Source organism: Macaca mulatta, chromosome 1 (assembly GCF_049350105.2).
Source record: "Macaca mulatta isolate MMU2019108-1 chromosome 1, T2T-MMU8v2.0, whole genome shotgun sequence".
Taxonomy (NCBI): domain Eukaryota; kingdom Metazoa; phylum Chordata; class Mammalia; order Primates; family Cercopithecidae; genus Macaca; species Macaca mulatta.
Window position 1 is genome coordinate 232,991,621 of NC_133406.1, and position 14,532 is coordinate 233,006,152.

A 14,532-nucleotide genomic window follows, 5' to 3' on the forward strand; every position below is an offset into this window, starting at 1 on the left:
GGTAAGACTAAGGATGCCTCAGAAAAAACTGGATTCCATAAATATTTTCTATGTGTAGAAACCCACAAATATTTTCTAATACAAGAGATTTAAGCTATTTTTAAAATTATATTTAGCTGAATTTTCTTACTTTATACAGATTAAGTATTTCACACATTACTATTTGGTTTCAAGGTAAATACTATCAAATACACTCATTTTCAGATGTTAAATTTTTTTAATAAATTATCAAAAAATGTTTTTGACATTTTTGCTTTACAGTTATGTGTGGTGTGGTGTGTTGGTTCCCAGATTTTTGAATTTCATAAGTAAAATTTAAAAATAAATATGGGGAAAAATTGTGGGATACTGGGGTAGTGATACTGATATTTACTTTTTCCAAATAAAGATATTAAAAAACAGCAACAAGCAGTAACAACTACCTACTATCACTATCCTTTAAATAACAAAGACTATTTCAACATCCCCCAAAAGTAGGAAGGACAGAAGTTCAGAAGTTCAAAATAAAGAACAATTCTTTATAAAAAATAATCTGTTCTCCCCACCTTCGCCTCTACTTCAGACTAACTAAAATTTCATCATAAACTGTTTTGAGAAGCACTTGGCAAGTGGAAATAACACCAGAATAGGTGCTAAAAGACCAGAGTCTTGGTCCCAGTTTGAGCGCAGATACTATACATCTGTTCTCAGCAAACTGGCCCCTGGGTTCATTGTCTTCTCTGTAAAATGAAATAATTCTTGGCCTAGTTAAAGCATACTGTTGAGAAATCAAATGAAACTTGTAATCACTTTCTAATATGCAAGATATTTATATTAAAAATTTAGACAACATATATTTCCATTTAACAAAGATCAAATAGGCAAATGGACAGATTTCAGTTATATAATATATGAACATGCAAACATAAACTTCTTCACATTTATATTTATTTTCAGAAACAAATTTATTTTAGGCTTAAAGAAGTGCTTACCTTTCATCTACTTCAAGAAAAACACACCCTGGGGTGTGTGTTGTGGTAAAGATTCTTTTATTCACTGGGATTCGAGGAGCTATGAAAAAAAACCAAAGACCCATTTAAAGGCAAATATCTGATTAATTATCCACTTAACTAACCACTTAACATATTAAAAAGAGAACAAAATCTATATGAAATGGTAGAAATCTCATTTAGGGGCCTGGCCTTCAAGCAGCCAAAGCTACAGTTAAATAATAATTTCATCACTAACTACATTTTAATTAGGTAAAAATGTGAAGCCTATTAAAGTCAATTTTAAACACAGAGAGAAAGAATGTGCACATTAAATAGTTTTCTCTTTTTTTTTTTTTTTTGGAGGCAGTCTCACTCTGTCCCCCAGGTTGGAGTACAGTGGCACGATCTCGGCTCCTTGCAACCTCCACCTCCCAGGTTCAAGTGATTCTCATGACTCAGCCTCCCAAGTAGCTGGGATTACAGGCACCTGCCACCACACCTGGCTCATCACGAATAATTTAATGGTTAAAACTGGAGTGACTAAAAAGTTTAATCAGATTTAGTAGCTGCATATAACTAAACAAACAAAAATACTACAAATGTTATTTAGTACCATATGGATATTCTTAGTGTAATAAAATTGGTATGGCCAGTTCTAGTCTAATGCTTGCTTTAATAATGAAGTGGGGGCCGGGCGCGGTGGCTCAAGCCTGTAATCCCAGCACTTTGGGAGGCCGAGACGGGCGGATCACGAGGTCAGGAGATCGAGACCATCCTGGCTAACACAGTGAAACCCCGTCTCTACTAAAAAATACAAAAAACTAGCCGGGCGAGGTGGCGGGCGCCTGTAGTCCCAGCTACTCAGGAGGCTGAGGCAGGAGAATGGCGTAGACCCGGGAGGCGGAGCTTGCAGTGAGCTGAGATCCGGCCACTGCACTCCAACCTGGGCGACAGAGCGAGACTCCGTCTCCAAAAAAAAAAAAAAAATGAAGTGGGGCCAGGCTTGGTGGCTCACGCCTGTAATCCCAGCACTTTGGGAAGCCGAGGCAGGCCGATTACTTGAGGTCAGGAATTTGAGAGCAGCCTGGCCAACATGGTAAAACCCTGCCTCTACTAAAAATACAAAAATTAGCAGGGTGTGGTGGTGGGCGCCTGTAATCCCAGCTACTCGGGAGGCTGAAGCATGAAAATTGCTTGAACCTGGGAGGCAGAGGTTGCAGTGAACCGAGATCACGCCACTGCACTCCAGCCTGAGGAACAGAGCAAGACTCAAGAAAAAAAAAAAAAATAAGTGATTGATATATTAGGGAACAATCTGAGCAAGTGCTAATATCTCATTTGCTTGTGCACTATTTTATTTTCAAGAAACCTTAAGTGAATGCAGAAAACAGCATCCAGTTGAAAGGAACCACTTACAAATAACACAAAAACAAGTGTGATGGTTGACATCTATAATCCCAGCACTTTAGGAGGCCAAGGCAGGAGGATCACTAGAGCCCAGGAGTTCGAGACCAGCCTGGGCAACATAGTGTGACCCTGTCTGTACAAAAATAAATAAGATTAGTTGGGCGTGATGGTGCGTGCCTGTGGTCCTAACTACCCTGGAGGCTGGGGCGGGAGGATCACTTAAGCCCGGGAGTCTGAGGCTGCAATGAACCATGATCATACACTGCACTCCAGCCTAAGTGACAGAGCAAAACCCTGTCTCAAAACAAAGCAAAACAACAACAAAAAAAGAATACACAAAAACATGCACACACACCTCAAACATCTACCTGCTACCTCAGTCCATCCTGTGCTATGACCCATATTTATTGTAGTGTTTGTATATTTCCTAATCATTTAACAGGTATGAAATGATTATCATTTTTGTTCCATTTGTCTTATTTTTAATATGCAACTTTTTGAGTTTTGTGCTCCTAAACCCATTTTTCTCATAAGCCCTGTGGTTTTTATTGTATGACTGTTACATAGGATGGTAATTTGTAGGAAAGCATATGTCATTTTACATCTGAACTGACTTTTCAGTAATACATGGAAACTGCCTATGTATTGATATATGCATGATATATTCATTTAAAAATATAGTTCTGCTCGTAAAAGATAAAATATACGTTTTACTCAGGGAGTTTCAAAACACTTCAAAAACAAAATCACTCTTGTAGCCTCTCTGGGAAACAATTTCAGCACTCTTATTTCACACAACACAAGCAAAAGGCCACACTGCACAAGCAAAAGGTCACCAGCAGAGGGAGGACTAGAAGACTGTATCTGTCACCAAATCCTGTGCTGAGACCATTTGTTCAGCCATGCTGACCATGAAGGCAATGACATACAAGAAGCCAAAAGTCAGTAAACAGACACATCAATGAAAACCAGCTTCAAACGCCTGAAGAGGTTAAGGGTCAAACTGGAGACCCAAGAGCTCTTTTGTTGTTCTATGACTGACGTAAACGGACTTTCCCATGTTCCTATCTGATTGCTGACATCTCTGCATCTTATCTACTGATTTACCTTCATAACCAGAGTGAATCTTTTCAACCACAGTGAGACAGCAAGGTTCCGATTCCGATTCTGGCTGGCCAGGGCGATGTACATAAATCAGATAGGGGATGATCCGGAATGGGGAGTGACGCTTCTCTTGCTTTCTGTCTTCACCTCCACTGAGGAGATTAAAGATATTAGTGCTGGTCCTGATGCACGCTACTGGCCCATGGCAAAACAAGGCTGGGAGAAACGTTTTATTGGTAATTTCCAAGAGAGACATACCCACATCTAAAACGTTTAAACATGTTTGTTTTCAAAAGACAGAATATGGTAGCTTAAATTTTCTATATTATTCAACAAGTAAGAGGTTGTGTAAAGAGCTGGCTTAGATTACTGTGAGTGTAAAAACAGAATTAGTGGTTTCATGACTTTTCTCCTAGCCTCTATGCACTGAATTCCCAGTTTGACTTTTCCCCTTCTGCTATGAAGAGGGACAAGCATAATCGTCTCATCTCACATATCTACATCAGGTGTCACAAGAGAGAAAACAGGGTCCCCTGCAATCATGCCCTGGGGCTAGTTCTCAGTCGTCCCTTTCTACACTCTCTAAGAACCAATTTTGTCTCCAGCTTCAGTGATGAGGGCCCTTGCATGAGGTCAGGCGCTCCATCCATAAAGGCATTTAGCTGAGAAGGAAAGAAAAAGTTGAGGCTAAAACCAAGCTCAGCAAGCCCTGTCCCTGGCCCAGAGGGCGCGCTCCTTTCCACTCCTCACAAAGAACCTCTCGGCAGGGGCGGCTCTGACTGATCACCTCAAAGATCACAGCTGCCCAGCAGACGCTTCTACTGGGAGATGCCACTTCACCTAGAAGTCAAAAAGCCCAAGACTGAATTCACACTCCCCAATTTTTACCAATCACCTGTTTACTCTCTTGCCAGCACGTAAAGGTGTGACTGCCAATCCTAAGGGGGTCTTTAGTGCTGCCAGAGATTCTCTAGTCTGTTCCTACTTCCCCTTCACTTTTTTTTTTTTTTTTTTTTTAAAGACAAGAGTCTTGCTCTATCGCCCAGGCTGGAATGCAACAGCACAATCTCGGCTCACTGCAACCCCCACCTCCTACCCAGGAGTACCCAGCCTCCTGAGTAGCTGGGATTACAGGTGGGCGCCACCACGCCCAGGTGATTTTTGTATTTTTAGTAGAGATGGGGTTTCAACATGTTGATCAGGCTGGTCTCAAACTCCTGACCTCAGGTGATCCGCCTGCCTCGGCCTCCCAAAGTGCTGAGATTACAGGTGTGAGCCACCGCACTCGGCCCCACCTTGCTCTTTCTCTTCTCCCACACACTCCAGAATCTTCTTCCACTCTGCACCCTCAACTGATGACCTTGCTTCCCATTTCACTAAGAAAAGAGAATCATCGGGAAGTGAGCTGTGTCCCGGTGCTGCTGACCCACATCCATGCTCACACCTTCCGGCTTCCCTCCACATCCGCGAATGCATTTTTCAGGTTCATCCAGCCCAAGGGTTTTAAATGCCATTTACATGCTGATGACCCAAATATCTACCTCTAGCCTGGAAGTTTTCCTTAACTCCAGACTCTCAGAGTCTCAACTTAGATATTCAACAGGAATCTCAAACTTAGCTTATCTAAAACTAAGCACCACATTCTTTCCCTCCTCCCTGAGGAAGTTGCTTTTCCTAGAATTTCGTCTGCCTCAATAAATGGTAACTCCAGCCCAAAACTCCTGGTGTTATCCTTGACTCTTATTTCACACTCACTCCAAATATAACCCATTAATAAAATTCTGGTAATTAGCTCTTAAAAAATATCCAGAATATCTCTTCTCAGCCTTTTGGCTAAGATCAAATGTAAAAAATATCCAGAATATACAACTATTTCTACCTCCCCCGGCATGCTGGCCTATACCCTGTACCTCTGTAACAGCCTCCAACTCCCCTCCCTGCCTCCCCTCTTCCCCCTCCAAAGTCTCTTCAACACTACAGCCAACACCAGCCTTTCATAATGGAAACTGTTTCTGGGCCAGGCACGGTGGCTCACGCCTGTAATCCCAACACTTTGGGAGGTCAAGGAGGTTGGATCACTTGAGGTCAGGAGTTCAAGACCAGCCTGGCCAACATGGAGAAACCCTGTCTCTACAATAAATACAAAAATTAGCTGTGGTGGTGCATGCCTATAGTCCCAGCTACTCGGGAGGCTGAGGTAGGAGAATCGTCGGAACCCAGGAGGCAGAGGTTGCAGTGAACAGAGATTGTGCCACTGCATTCCAGCTTGGGGGGACACAGTGAAATCCTGTCACCAAAAAAAAAAAAAAAAAAAAAAAGGAAACTGAAATGAATGCTTCCTACCTCCATTCACTGAAAATTCCTAGAAGAAATGACAACCCGTAGCAGCAACCATCCCTATCACCCAGATTGGGCCTCCAAACATGGATGCCATTTCCCACCACAAGGAACCAGGATCCTTAGAGAAATGACTGAGGCCACGTCTGGGTTAAGGAATGTCTAAAATGAGCCTAGGGCATCTCATGCTTAAAACAATGGAAGCTGTCAAAGACCATGGGGCACTCTCACAAGGGTACAGGGGCCAACCCAAAGGGATTCCTACTGGCCTAAGATGCGACCATTTTGAGCCCTAAAACATGAATGAGAACTTTCTCTCTTAGAATGACACTCTGAAATATTGACGGAGGAAATCAGACGAGATCTGAGCTACGCTGCCTGGTAACTTGGGAAGAGGGGGTTAAGGAATTGGTGCTGGCAGAGATGACACCAGACTGGCCAGGTTTCAAATTCTTAAAAAGCTGGGTGATGAGACCGTAGCAGTTTATTACATTATCTTTTCTTCTTTTGTGTTATGTTTGAAAATTCCCAAAGAAAAACATTTTGAAAATAATTAAGGGATAAACTGAAATAAAACACTTCGTGCAGAAGTCACAGCTCCCTGTGCTGTGGCCCGTGCTTCCCTGTCTTCTTCCATCCTCGCTCCTTCCACCACTCTGGCCACAGCAGCTCCATGTCACTCCTCCCACAGGCCAGGCATGGCCCACCCCAAGGGCCTCTGTGCCTGCTGCTCCCTTTGCCTGGAACACACTTTCTCAGACAATTGCCACAACTCAGATACTGGTGTGGCTCACCCTCTGTCCTCCTTCTGGTCGCTGTTTCCAATTAGGCTTCCTAAGAGTTCCTGGATCACCCTTAATACAACAGCAATCTCCCACTTCCCAGAACTCCCGCTCTTTGCTTTGCTGTCTACACACAACTTATCACGAGCCAACACATAGGCATTTGAATATGTGTTTATTATTGGTCTCCTCCTCACAAAATTTAAGGTACATGAGGCAAGAACTCTGGATCCCAGCACTGACAAAGTGCCTGGCTCAGAGAAAGCACCCCAAAATATTTATTAACATCGGAAACACACATGGCACTTATTAGGAGGCAGGAACTGTTCTAAGATCTTCATACAACTCACTTGTGAATGACCCATTGGAACAACACAGCTCCTCTCACTGCTGCGCCCTTCCTCAGGCCGTCCCTCCCAAGCATCCAGATCCTATGAGTTCAAGTCTCCCAACTCCATGGAGTATTGAAATATTAGACTATTTCACCATGAGGGTTTTTCTTCTCTCTAAACATCTAGAGCATTTAGTAACTTCAATACTAAAACCGGCAATCACAATGTCCTTTTAAAATACTTGCTCTTCTTATTATGAAAGAACATAATATGTTATTGTCATCTTATATACATAATATGTAACAGAATATATATATGTATTACATATATTATGTATGTAACATAAAGGGAACACTAATAATATATTGCAGCAAATTTAAAAGATAAAAAAATTCAGTAGTAATTCCCACTAGCAATCAACCACTGTTAAAAGTTTCATCTATTTTCTTCTGGTTCACTGTCTCTAGATCTTTTAAATCCTTCTCACAAATATAAATCTCTTGCTTTCTTTAAAGCTATTAAAAATTTCAAAAATTAATTTTAAATGTGACTGAAAAACAAAAAGCAAACAAAAAAGAGCCCAAAACAACGGTCATTTTAGTGTACTTCACATCTAGCGACTCTTACACGTATGCTCCCAGAGTTAAGATTTTCCTAGACTTTTTTCCTATTGCATTATTATTATTATTATTATTATTTTTTTTTTTTGAGACAGAGTCTCACTCTGTCACCAGGCTGGAGTGCAATGATGCCATCTCAGCTCACTGCAACCTCCACCTCCCAGGTTCAAGTGATTATCCTGCCTCAGCCTCCCAAGTAGCTGGGACTACAGGCGTGCACCACCACGCCTGGCTAATTTTTGTATTTTTAGTAGAGACTCCGTTTCACCATGTTAGCCAGGGATGGTCACGACCTCTTGACCTTGTAATCCGCCCACCTCTGCCTCCCAAAGGGCTGGGATTACAGGTGTGAGCCACTGTGCCCGGTCTCCTATTGCATTATTTATCTAGTTTTCTCATGAGCATGTCTCTTCTCAATCAAAAATGAACTCCTTGTGGCAAGAAACAAGTCTTATTTTTTGTATCTTGTAACAGAAGTGAGCTGAATACATAAGAATCAAACTAACTGCAAAATAAACTCAGAGCATAATCCACTGTTTCTGGCTTCCACGAGCCACTATACTTACCGGATCCTGCAGAAAAAAGGTTTCACTGGAGCACATTCATACCGTGGAGCTGCGAGAAAGATAGATGCCTGGTCAGTCACTCCCTCTTAGCCAAGTCCTTCTCAGTGAAACAATGTCGTACCATTACCAAACAACAAACTATTTTTTAAAAAAGAGAGAGAGGTCTCCTTGATTAAAATGGAACCCTCTTCCTTCATTTTGAGATCCAGTCACATCCTAGTATTTCCCAATTCTAGTACTGGGAAATACTAGTGTTGGCTTTGGTACTGGAACCGTGAGCCTCAGGTATAACAGTGAGAATCGGTTTTATCTCTTCCCCTTATTACTTTCCATAATTCCCAAACTGCCCATGTTCATTATCTCAAAGGTCAATGTAATGATCCTTGGACATAATTATTCTGGTGGTAATATGCCATTCCATTGTAATAGTCTGGACCTTTCTTTTTTTGAGACAGAGACTCGCTCTGTTGTCCAGGCTGGAGCGCAGTGGTGTGATCTCGGCTCGCTGCAAGCTCCGCCTCCCGGGTTCACGCCATTCTCCTGCCTCAGCCTCCTGAGTAGCTGGGACTACAGGCGCCTGCCACCACGCCCACCTAATTTTTTGTATTTGTAGTAGAGACAGGGTTTCACCGTGTTAGCCAGGATGGTCTCGATCTCCTGACCTCGTGATCCGCCCGCCTCGGCCTCCCAAAGTGCTGGGATTACAGGTGTGAGCCACTGTGCCCAGCCTAGTCTGGACCGTTCTAAAAAATTGGGAATTCAGACTATTTTCAGCTTTTTAGCTATATGACATATAACTTTCTTTTTTTCTTTAAGCTCTTTCCTTGGATAAATTTCAAAAAGTTGTGTTCCTAGGTTAAATGATAGAATCGTTTTATGACTTTATTGTGTACAGATAAACCTCCAGAAAACTGTACCAATCTTCAGAGTTTTCTTAGTGTTTTCTTACAACCCTCATGCCAATGATTTCCTAGCCATTCTGTTGATTTCTGCATCAATTTTATTGATTTATGAGGTGGTAATTCAGAAATGTCTAAATTTGCCTTAGAGGCAGATGAGGGGGCTGAAATTTCTGCCCAGTGTTTGTTGACTGTATGTTACTTCCTCTGATTAGACCTTCCTAAATATCTTTTGGGCATTTGTTCACTGAAACAAGAAGTCCCCAGTTATAGGAACCATGGAAAACTGTGAGATGTTCAAAAAATATACACTGAAGGCAGCATAAACAGTGAGAATCCAAAAGAACCAAAATATTGAATAAGCAGCCCAGGTCTTCATACTCCTAAGAAACAATCATAGAAGAATCAGAAAGCATTAATAAAACACTGAAGATTGGTATAATCTTCTACAGAAAACAGCCTTTACTATGAGGTCAGTTTGCTTATACCATTTATTCATCACACCAGACGCCTGAACTCCAACTGCACTCACTAGAAGTCCTGGACCACTGAAAGCCAGACTACGTGATCTAAGACAGCAGACATGAGCCCATGATGCATTTCCATTCCTACGCTGTAAATATGTGATGCTTGTTTCTAAAAGCGTGCTCTGAAGTAATGGTCAGATCCTTCTAAGAGGTTTGTACAAGACATGTTAAACAAAAACATATTCTAATATGGGACCATAGGCTGACAACAGCTGAGTGGATTGCTTCCTAAGTCCTCTTGATGTTCTGTGTGCTCAAAGCAAGGAATCGAAGGAGGTAACGCAGGCATAGCCTAGAAAGGGGGTGGCGTTAACCAACTGCTCTCAGTAAGAGTATCAATCCTTGAGATTTATAAGGCAAAAGTACAATATAAAGAGTAAACTAGAATTACATCATGCCTTATGGCATAAGTGAATTCTGAGATCCAAAAGAATTATTTCAGGGCATACTAATATTTTACATAAAAAGTGATATGGTTTGGCTGTATCCCCACCCAAATCTCATCTTGAATTGTAGTTCCCATAATCCCCACATGTCAAGGGAGGGACGTGGTGGGAGGTAACTGAATCATGGGGGTGGTTGCCCTCACCCTGTTCTGGTGACAGTGAGTTCTCATGAGATCTGATGGTTTTGTATGGGGCTTTTCTCCCTTTTGCTTGGTACTTCTCCTTGCTGCTGCCACGTGAAGGACATGGCCCCTTCTGCCATGATTGTAAGTTTCCTGAGGACTCCCCAGCCATGCTGAACTGAGTCAATTAAAACTCTTTCCTTTATAAATTACCCAGTCTTGGTATGTCTTTATTAGCAGCATGAGAATGGACTAATACCGTAAACTTGTACTGCAAAGTGGGGTGCTGCCACAGATACCCAAAAATACGGAAGTGACTTTGGAACTGGATAACAGGCTGAAACAGTTTGGAGTGCTCAGAAGAAGACAAGAAAATGTGGGAAAGTCTGGAACTTCCTAGAGTACTTGTTGAATGGCTTTGACCAAAATGCTGATAGTGACATGGACAATGAAATGCAGGCTGAGGTGGTCTCAGATAGAAATGAGGAACTTGTTGGGACTGGAGTAAAGGACACTTTTGCCATGCAAAGAGACTGGCAACTTTTGCCCCTGTCCTAGAGATCTGTGGAGCTTCAAACTTGAGAGAGATGATTTAGGGTATCTGATGGAAGAAATTTCTAAATGGTAAAGCATTCAAGAGGAAGCAGAGCATAAGAACTTGGAAAATCTGTAGCCTGAAGCTGTGATGGAAAAGAAAAACCCATTTTCTGGGGAGAAATTCAAGCCTGCTGCAGAAATTTGCATAAGTAACAAGAAGCCAAATGTTAATCACCAAGTTAATGGGGAAAATGTCTTCAGGACATGTCAGAGACTTCACAGCAGCCCCTCCCATCACAGGCTGAGGCCTAGGAGGGAAAAAATGGTTTTCTGGGCCTGGTCCAGGTCCCCACTGCTCTGTGCAACCTTGGGACATTGTGCCCTCCATTCCAGCTGCTTCAGCTCCAGCCGTGGCTAAAAGGGACCAAGGTACAGCTCAGGTTATAGCTTCAGAGAGTGAAAGCCCTATTCCTTGGCAGCTTCCATATGGTGTTGGTACTGCAGGTGTGCAGAAGACAAGAACTGAGGTTTGGAAACCTCTGCCTAGACTTCAGAGGATGTATGGAAATGCCTGGATGTCCAGGCAGAAGTCTGCTACAGGGGCGGAGCCCTCATAGAGAACCTCTGCTAAGACAGATGTGTAAGGGAAATTTGGGTTTGGAGCCCACACAGTCTTCAATGGGAGACTCCCTAGTGGAGCTGTGAGAAGAGGGTCACCATGCTTCAGATCCAAGAAAGGTAGATCCACCAAAAGCTTGCACTGCATGCCTAGAAAAGCCACAGACACTCAATGCCAGCCCATGAAACCAGCCATAAGGGAGGCTGTACCCTGCAAAGCCACAGGGGCAGAGCTGCCCAAGGCTGCAGGAGCCCACCTCTTGCACCAGCATGACCTGGATGTGAGACATGGAGTCAAAGGAGATTATTTCGGAGCTTTAATTATTGCTTCAGTGGATTTCAGACTTCCAAGGGGCCTGTAGCCCCTTTGTTTTGGCCAATTTCTCCCATTTGAAATGAGTGTATTTACCCAATGCCTGTGCCTCTATTGTATCTAGGAGGCAACTAACTCGCTTTGGACTTTGCAGGCTCATAGGTGAAAGGGACTTGCCTTGTCACATATGAGACTTTGGACTTGGACTTTTGGGCTAATGCTGGAATGAGCTAAGACTGGAGGACTGTTGGAAAAGCATGATTGTGTTTTGAAATGTGAGGACATGAGATCTGGGAAGGCTCAAGAGCAAAATGATATGGTTTGGCTGTGTCTCACCCAAATCTTATCTTGAACTATAGTTCCATGTGTGCTGGGAGGAACCTGGTGGGATAGATAATTGAATCATGGGGGCAGTTTCCCCCATGCTATTCTCAGGATCATAAGTTCCCATGAGATCTGATGGTTTTATAAGGGGCTTCCCGCTTCACCCGGCTCCCATTCTTCTCCTTCCTGCCATCATGTGTAGAAAGACAGGTTTGCTTTCCCTTCTGTCATGATTGTAAGTTTCGCAAGGCCTCCCCAGTCATGTGGAACTGTGAGTCAATTAAACTTCTTTCCTTTATTAATTACCCAGTCTCAGGTAGTTCTTTATAGCAGCGTAAGAATGGACTAATACAGAAGGGAAATATCCCAGTAATCAGTAATCAGCAAAAGTGAAAAGGTTGAAAAGACACAGGCAGTGCTGAAGGAAAAATACCTGGGGAAAAAATGGGAAAGACCTGGCAGACAATATTGTGTATGTCCTGTTCACAGCTGTATCTGCATCTGGACTAGTCCTTGACCCACAGTAATTGTTAAACAAATGTTTACAGAATGAACAGCTAACAAAAGCAGAGAAACAAATACAGACAATTAAAGGTTGAAAATGTATATTTAGGAAAGGGGAAGAGAAATAAAATCAATATTTTTGAAAAATGGGAAAAGAGATGAGGTAGAAGCAAGCAGGGATGACACACATGTTTTCTAGAGCTTATGCAAAACTATTTTTAAAAGATGGGGCAATCTATAATTGGAATAAGAAACACGTAAAGCTATCCTTCACTAAATGAAGTAGTGGGTAAAAAATTAGAAATAGTAGAATTTCAGATATGAAGATAAAAAAGTTATGGAGATCTGTTTCACAACAACGTAAACATCCTTCACAGCAATGGAGTGAATGCCTAAAAATGATTAAGATGGTGTATTAGGTCCGTTTGCATGCTGCTGATAAAGACATACCCAAGACTGGGCAATTTACAAAAGAAAGAGGTTTAATGGACTTACAGTTCCACATGGCTGGGGAGGTCTCACAATCATGGCAGAAGGCAAGGAGGGGCAAGTCACATCTTACATGGATGGTGGCAGGCAAAGAGAGAGAGCTTGTGCAGGGAAATTCCCATTTTTAAAGCAATCAGATCTCATGAGACTTATCCACTATCATGAGAACAGCATGGGAAAGACGCCACCATGATGCAATTATCTCCCACTGGGTTCCTCCCAGGACACATGAGAATTGTGGGAGTTATAATTCAACATGAGATTTGGGTGGGGACACAGCCAAACTATATCATATGGTAAATCATATGTGTTTTCACCACAATGAATTTTTTTTTTAATTAGAGAGAAGGGCTTGGAATCAAAGAGAAACCTGATATATATATATATATACACACACACACACACACACATATTTAAAGCTCTTTAAGAGACACTTCACAAAGAATATAAAATAATAAAGGATGACTGAAAAGAAAGAAATTAAGATCCCACAGGACCAAATGTCACAAAGAAAATTGCAATAAGTATCTTTGAATTAGGAAAAAAAGCATTCCAGAAGGAAAACAAAGTAATAAGACTCATAACTTTCAGGGGCAAGAAAAACTGTAAGACAGCTAATGATCTGAAAAAAAATTTTTTTTTTTCCCAGAAACAGAGTAACAGAGTTTCACTCTTGTCACCCAGGCTGGAGTGCAATGGTGTGATCTTGCCTCATTGCAACCTCTGCCTCCCGGGTTCAAGCGCTTCTCGTGCCTCAACCCTCGAGTAGCTGGGATTACAGGCATGCACTACCATGCCCGGCTAATTTTTGTACTTTTAGTAGAGACGGTGTTTCACCATGTTGGCCAGGCTGGTCTGGAACTCCTGACTTCAGGTGATCCACCTGCCTCAACCTCTCAAAGTGCTGGGATTACAGGCGTGAGGCACCATGCCCAGCCTAATGATCCGAATTTTATCTCCAAAGTAAAATCTCTCATACAAGAAAATCATGAAAGAGGAAAAATATTTAATTTTAACTTAAAGGAAACAGAGCCTTCAGAGCAACTAAATCACTATACGATATGCTGGTAATGAAATAATACTTATGACATATAATCTGTGAAACAGACCTGACAAAATGGAAAAAAATGCACTGAATCTTTATGTTATCAGAAGGTTTTAAAATGCTGTTTTCATCCCATAACTTTCTATAACAGGAATAAGAAAAAACAGATAGTTTGCATGTTCTAAATAATGTGTTAATTTCTGTACTATTCCTGTAAGAAGGAAACTGATCTTGATGAGGAAAGACAGACATCTAAACATTGGGCCTGTTACCTCTTTGGGTCCAGTTGTTCCAGAAGGGAAGCTGAGCTCTGGCAGTGTGCGCGTAGAATACCCTCACGTCTTGAGGGGCAAGCAGGTCAACAAAGTGAGAAGACGCCAGGACATCTTTCTTACGATTCAGGATCAAAGCAGCCTGTTCAGAAACGTGCACTAACCTTCCAGACAGAAATGAAAATACTGCCACAAAGGTATCCTATGAAAAACATTTAAAATAAATGCAAATATTGAGGTACTCGCCAGCAATATTCCCTGAAAGGTAAATTTCTTCTAGATCTCTAACATGATCAATATCTTAAAATACACAGGCA

The 14,532-nt window shown here is 42.0% G+C and overlaps 1 protein-coding gene and 1 long non-coding RNA gene across 43 annotated transcripts in view; one reads left to right on the plus strand and one right to left on the minus strand.

Moving 5' to 3' along the window:
* Positions 1-14,532, minus strand: part of PER3 (period circadian regulator 3) — a 60,789-nt gene that overhangs the window by 42,933 nt on the left and 3,324 nt on the right. For 41 of the 42 annotated variants that reach the window (XR_013408511.1, XR_001446615.3, XR_013408507.1 and 38 more), the window contains 4 exons: positions 14,216-14,417; positions 8,120-8,168; positions 3,486-3,634; positions 972-1,050 (listed from right to left, as the gene is read on the minus strand). Coding sequence is in view for 33 of the 42 variants with exons in the window: in XM_077975644.1 (XP_077831770.1) it covers positions 972-1,050; positions 3,486-3,634; positions 8,120-8,168; positions 14,216-14,417 (479 nt within the window). In the remaining 9 variants the exon portion in view is untranslated. Of the gene's footprint in view, positions 1-971; positions 1,051-3,485; positions 3,659-8,119; positions 8,169-14,189; positions 14,418-14,532 lie in introns of all 42 variants that reach the window. The other variant, XM_077975647.1, reaches the window with a different exon arrangement.
* Positions 1,301-11,202, plus strand: LOC144336613 (uncharacterized). The gene is made up of 3 exons (XR_013408582.1): positions 1,301-1,367; positions 2,233-2,443; positions 8,852-11,202. It is a non-coding gene; the product is annotated as an uncharacterized LOC144336613 (long non-coding RNA).